At 42.5% G+C, this 6,000-nt stretch overlaps 1 protein-coding gene across 2 annotated transcripts in view; it reads left to right on the top strand.

Annotated features, from left to right (window-relative positions):
* The first annotated feature begins 323 nt into the window (after positions 1-323).
* The window catches only part of WIPI2 (WD repeat domain, phosphoinositide interacting 2), a 40,055-nt gene continuing 34,378 nt past the window's right edge, over positions 324-6,000 (top strand). Inside the window, exon 1 of one of the 2 annotated variants that reach the window (XM_073361931.1) lies at positions 324-576. In XM_073361931.1, coding sequence (XP_073218032.1) covers positions 503-576 — 74 coding nt within the window. In that variant the 5' untranslated portion in view covers positions 324-502. The remainder of the gene's footprint in view (positions 577-6,000) is intronic. The other variant, XM_073361930.1, reaches the window with a different exon arrangement.

Raw genomic sequence — 6,000 nt, 5'->3', positions numbered from 1 at the left:
GGGAACTGGGATTAACACACCCACCCCTTGGAAGCAGACGGAGAAACAGGGGTAGGGTGCCCCCATAACTGACAGATTCGTTAGGGTCTGCGGGAAGCAAACCCGCTACAACAAACCGCAGCCCCCGTGTCTCCCATCCATCCACTGGCCCTGCTAGAGCCCACTTAGCTTGGGCCAGCTGCTAGCCGCCCTCCAGCGACGTGCTACACTAGCGCATGCGCAGTTTTCAAACTTCTCCGCGAGCCGCCACCGCAGACGCATGCGCACCAAGGTACGGTGGCCGGGCGGCAGTGGGGAGCCGACAGCGCCTGTGTGGATGGAGAGGTTAAATGGGGGCGGGATGGCGCAGGCGCGCTCAGACTCCGGCTGCCGGAGCGTAAACAAGGCGCTGGAAGGGATGAGGGGGCGGTCGGGGTCGAGCGAGGCCCGGAGCCGCTGAGGCCGAGCCCGCGCCCCCAAGCTCCCTGCCGGCCGGGGGGGTCCCGCCGCCCAGGGAGGCGCCATGAACCTGGCCAGTCAGAGCGGGGAGGCCGGCTCCGGCCAGCTGCTCTTCGCCAACTTCAACCAGGACAACACGTAAGGGCGGGGGGCAGCTCGGGGGTGTAGCTGGCAGCGGGCGTGACCTGGAGGTGGGGGCGGCGGGCGTCTGGGCTGGGTAAGGGGCGGTGCCGCCTGTTCCTCGTCCCCGGGGCGGTGAGGGCGTAGCCCGCCTTGCCCCGCTGCCCGCGGGGGTGTTCCGCTGCCCCCCCGCCCAGCCCAGCCCACAGGCTATTGCTGGAGCGAGCCCCCTCCCGCGCCCTCGCTCCCATGGGTGCTGGAACTAGGAGTTCGGGGGGCGGGCTGCTGCACCCCCTGGCTGGAAGTGGTTTCCGTCTTCTACAGGGTTTACAGCTTGGCTCAAAGAACCGGCGCACTTCTGGCACCTTAGAGACGAACGCGTTTATTTGCGCATAAGCTTTCGTGAGCTACAGTTGAGGTGTAGCTCAGGAAAGCTTATGCGCAAATAAATGCGTTCGTCTCTAAGGTGCCAGAAGTGCGCCTGTTCTTTTTGTGGATACAGACTCACACGGCTGCTACTGTAAAACCTGTCATTATGCAGGTTTGGTTCAATGGCTCTCCCTACCCCCCCTATGTAAAGTGGTCCAGCACCCAGCTCACTCCCCATCCAGCTCTTCTCCCCCATTGGATAGGATACTTGCCCTTTTTTTTGAGCCCCTCACTCACTCCCCCAATTCGGATTGTGAGGATGCACTTCTGTTTTCAGTTCCCCCACTCCTAAGATAATGCTTCTGTAAGTGCTGTTGGTCTATAGACCACAGTGCTTGTCAGAGCTGGGTCAGTGTCACTTTCATTTTACAGCTGGGGAGACTGAGGCACAGAGAGGCTAAATGACTTTTTTGTGGTTATGCAGTAAATCCGTGGCAGGAGGAGGCGTAAGGCCCGTTTGTCAAATGCAATCTTGAAGTACAAGTAGGGATGTTTAGCAAGTACTGCCTCTTAACACCACAAAGTTTGACTGGTCTGTGATGTGGTTATCCTCCTCTTTTAGTTGTTATCCTTGAGACGTGCTCCTCCCTTTGGGTCTCCCTGGGGTGTCTCCCTTGTTCACTTTCTGATGCCCATTCTCTTCTAGGAGGAGGGTAGTGTTTTCGTTAGACTGAGGGATGGGACTCCAAGGAGTTAGTGAGGCTTGGGTTTGCAACTCAGTGTGGTCATATTTTCAAGTAACTTTCCCTTAACCCTCTCTCAGTGGTGTTGAAATAATGGCAATAACTTTCAGAGATACTTTATTAACAGATGCTTCAGTGTCTTATTCTTCTCAAAGTGCATGGACACCCTCTTTTTTTCATAAAGAACAACATGCTCCTTAAAAGTCTCTCTCATTTCTGTGTGCTTTGGCTTCTAAAGGCTGGTAATACACTCCACATCACGCTTATCTCCCAAATTATTTGTCCATTGTAGCTCAATGTTTTAGCTTTGTGTATGTGTCTGTCTCTTTAGCTGTGGAATACTGTTTTGGACGCATAATATAAACCCACAGAAAGTGGTGGTTGATGTGGTGGGGAGAAATAAATCCATACATATCGAAGAATAACACTGGAAAGTCTGACTGAAGTTTTACATCTTCCATTTATATATGGGTAACAGGAGAAAGCAGAGGTGATATGAATTATGGAAAGGAGGATTGGGCTGTTGTAAATGGTTAAGAGATTAGATTTATGGAGGAATAAGCAAAGGGAAATCTGGCATTGAGAAGGGAGGAGTTCATTTTGGGAAGTAAGAGGAAATGATCTGGGGTTGGGAGCATATGAGTAGCTATTTTTTAATGACTTGTTCTTTGGTAGATCTATAAATGAACAGTAAGAAATCAAATCTCTCTTCCTTGCAGCAGTCTCAAGACTCTTGATCCCTTTTCAGCAAGTATTGCTAAGTGTAGAAAACCCACTGAGATAGTGAATGCAGTGGCGATTCTCTGAGGCAGCTCTATAAAATGAGTGGAAATACTGTATCCAGATCCTCTGAAAGAATAGGAAATACTGTGAACTTGGCTGTTGTACTTACATTGAGAATAGTGCATGGAAACTACAAATAGACTTGGAACAAGGAATTTAGGGGGTGGGTAACTAGTAATATGAAAGAAAAATAGTCTCAAGCATGTTGTAGGTAAATCATAAACTTTGTTGTATATTCTTTCAAATCAGATGTGTTTCTGCAGCTTCTTTTGGGACATCATATTGTATACCTTATACAGCTTGGCATGCACTTGAGCATACAGAACATGCACGTTTTTTGTTTGATATGAAGTTCACAACTTTTTATACCAGTCACTAGGTAAATCAAGTCAAAGGATAACAAACTAGAAATTATTTCTTCACCTCTTTTTATTGCTATTTTAAAGGACTAGCATCTAACTTTTTTGAAGTTGACAAGCCTAAAAACTTTACTCTTTCCCCTCCTTAACACTAACAGTTTGTGTTTTTGTTTTTTTTACAAATGTCCCCTGAGTTTGTTTTTAAACCATATCACTTTGTATGCAGAGGAAAAAATCTTTCTTTCATGATAACTTTGTCTTCAGGATAGCATTTGTATGCTTTTGCAAGTGAAGGAACAGAAAATAGCAATGTGGTAGCCTCCCCGCACACTTCAATATTTTTTGCCTGTGTAGTTGTACTTAAAATGTTCAACTGGTTGCTAAAGAAACTTTATTTAGCATAGGAAGCTTTGTTCGCAGACTGCTTTTTGAGACTCTTTCTCATAATGGAATTATGGTCCCTTGTTACTGAAAGTTTATCATAGCAAGGAATTACAGTTGACCTGAATTATTGCCTCTTAATTGTGACTATTTTACGCCCCCTGCATTTCCTTTTCCAAAAATGTTCATCTTTCTCTTGAATTGGTCTGTGCTGTTTACTGCCATACCTGGTTTTTGTGTAGGTTTAAAAATGAACCCCAAACTTGCGGAAGGATGATGTCAGTCATCTTCTTTTCTCTGCAGTTATAGAAATTAAGTTTAGCTAATCTTCATAATACGCATGTTCACAACCCTAAATCCGTGTCTGGTGCCCTGTTCTGTAGTCTTCAGGGTTCCTATTTGGGGGGCAGGGACATTTTCCTCTTTTAATTTTGCTCAAACCAAAGGGCATAAAGGCAGTTTATTTAAAATTATGAAACATTGAAAGGTAAAGTGGATCAGGTCATCCCTCTCTTTAATTAGGAAGCAGATTTATTGATAACTGGCCCAACTTGAAGCAGATATATAAAAAATGTACTTCTTCGGTATATAAAATATCAGATCTTAAAGGCTTCTGTTGAAAAAGCAATTATCTTATGAAATGTTGATCCAGTGTGTCATAAGGGACCTGCTAGCCAGGATGTGTTCTAAGTCTAAAGTTATAAATATTTAAGTAAATAGATTTGTTTAAAATTAAATGAAGGTAGAGAGAATGAAGGTATTGGAAGTTTTTATTGCACCACTCAATTAACTTATATTTTACTGTTTGGATATAAAATCCAGAAGTTAAGATTTTGAATTTAATGCAGTTCCAAATTTCTATGGAAAAGCATGATCTGGCAGGTAGAAGATGGGAAAGAGTTGTCATTGTGGGTGTCAATGAATTGCTTCATTGTGTAGGAGGCAAATACAAGCATACATTACTGTAGGTGCACTTGGTACATACTTACTGAGGTTGAAATGTTGGAACTTGAAAGAATACTGACAAAACACAAGTTGCTGTAGCGTTACATAGTTTTTCAGTTTAAGGAAACATAGTTCCAGGATGTAATCAAGCAGGTATCCCACTCTTCAGCATCTTTCTTAGAAAATAGCATTTTAAATGACAGGATTCAGAGTACATTTTAAATGTACTTTCATAGGTGCCTTATGTAGTGACACAGTAGTTTCTAGAGATTTAGGCACCATTCACAAAGATTTTACTTGCCTTTTTATCAGAAAATGAGCACATGGCTTTAATTTTATCCACCCAAAGTCTGTCTTGGATTGGGATTGTTTTGGTTCTGTAATTTGGGATTTTTTCCTGAAAAATTCCGTGCACACCTTAGAATTCTTCTCAGTATAGTATCATTCTCTTGGTTCATGCTCCCTTTTGGGGTAGTTCTTTCACTCAAGGAGAATACATTAGAGTGAGACAAAGTCTCAGAGACCAAGACATTTAATTTGGATTTAGACTTAGTCAATTTCCCTTTTTAGATCTACCATTGCATAAATCAGCATGACTTGGTATTCTCTGATTAGAGAAGACTGGGATAGCTTGGAGGGGGCTGCATATCAGGATTCAGGTGCATTAGCACTGCTACGTAATGGAAGCTTGCAGGCAATTTGAGTGCTATATAACATAACCTATCCCAAAATATAAAATAAACCTTAAATATGTAGGTTCAAAAGGGAGTGCTAGTCTAAAATTGGGTACTGTTTAAGATTGGTTTTGGACAGATCAATGTTTTTTGTGGTTTTAAGTTTCTTATGAATTTCCACAGGGTATGCATTTTTCTGTAAAAATTAAAATTAAGGTTAGTTACAAACAGTGTGTAATCTTGTAATTCAGGTATAATTTACATACAGTGACAAAATTCGGTGAAACTGTCTGGAAATGATACTTTGCAGTACCTTAAAATTTGAGGCCTCTGCTATTTCAAATCTATACGAGAAAGCCAAGACTTCACATTAGACTGCCTGTGAAATTTGTTTTGGGTTTTTTTAAAAAAAAACCTAGTTGAATAATAACACCAAGTTTTTCTCTAGAATGGTTGACCTTAATTATAATTCTTGTTTTTAAAATAAATCCCTCCATTTGGACAGACAATTATGCCAACATTTATCTAGGTTTGAATTTTTTTTTCCAGGTAAGAAATAAAACCCTGAGCAAGGATTTATAATGAAAATGTTGAAATAACTTTAATTATAGTAGTACTGACAGGCACCATCAAAAATATTTTTCATCCCTAATCTCATTACTGTACACTGAATCACATGAGCCAATTATCAGCCCATAAATCTAACCTATCCTGGTGTCTTGTTAGCTCTCTTTTTGCCTTAACAACCTCCCTTGTTTCTGTATTCATAGCAAAAGTTTACACTTTTGAAATGACAGCATGCTCCAATTTGCTGATGCTCCAGGTAAACTAAAGTTGTGATATAATACACTTACTACTCCATACTTTGTTGGGAATCTCCTTCCTCCGCTTTCAGAACACTTGCATTCCTGCCTATCTACTTGCTGGGAACACTGTGCATTCACCTCTTTGTCCTCTATTTCCCTCTGTTTGAGCTTTCTCACACATTATAGTAACTTTCCTTCTAGCCAAAGAGGATTGGAGGCCAGAAGGAAAATTTTGGGGTAGAGGTATTTTCTTCAGACCCCATTGGTATCTCAGGAGCAGACAGGAGAGGCAGTCACATGTCAAAAACGTCCTGATTCTGCTGTCCTGGGAGAGTAAGCAATTGAAGGGGGTATTCTTGATAGTCTGAAATTCTAATTAGAA

This window comes from Lepidochelys kempii, chromosome 10 (assembly GCF_965140265.1).
Source record: "Lepidochelys kempii isolate rLepKem1 chromosome 10, rLepKem1.hap2, whole genome shotgun sequence".
Lineage (NCBI taxonomy): Eukaryota > Metazoa > Chordata > Testudines > Cheloniidae > Lepidochelys > Lepidochelys kempii.
The sequence above is the reverse complement of the archived record's forward strand: the minus strand, read 5'-3'. Positions and strand labels throughout refer to the sequence as shown.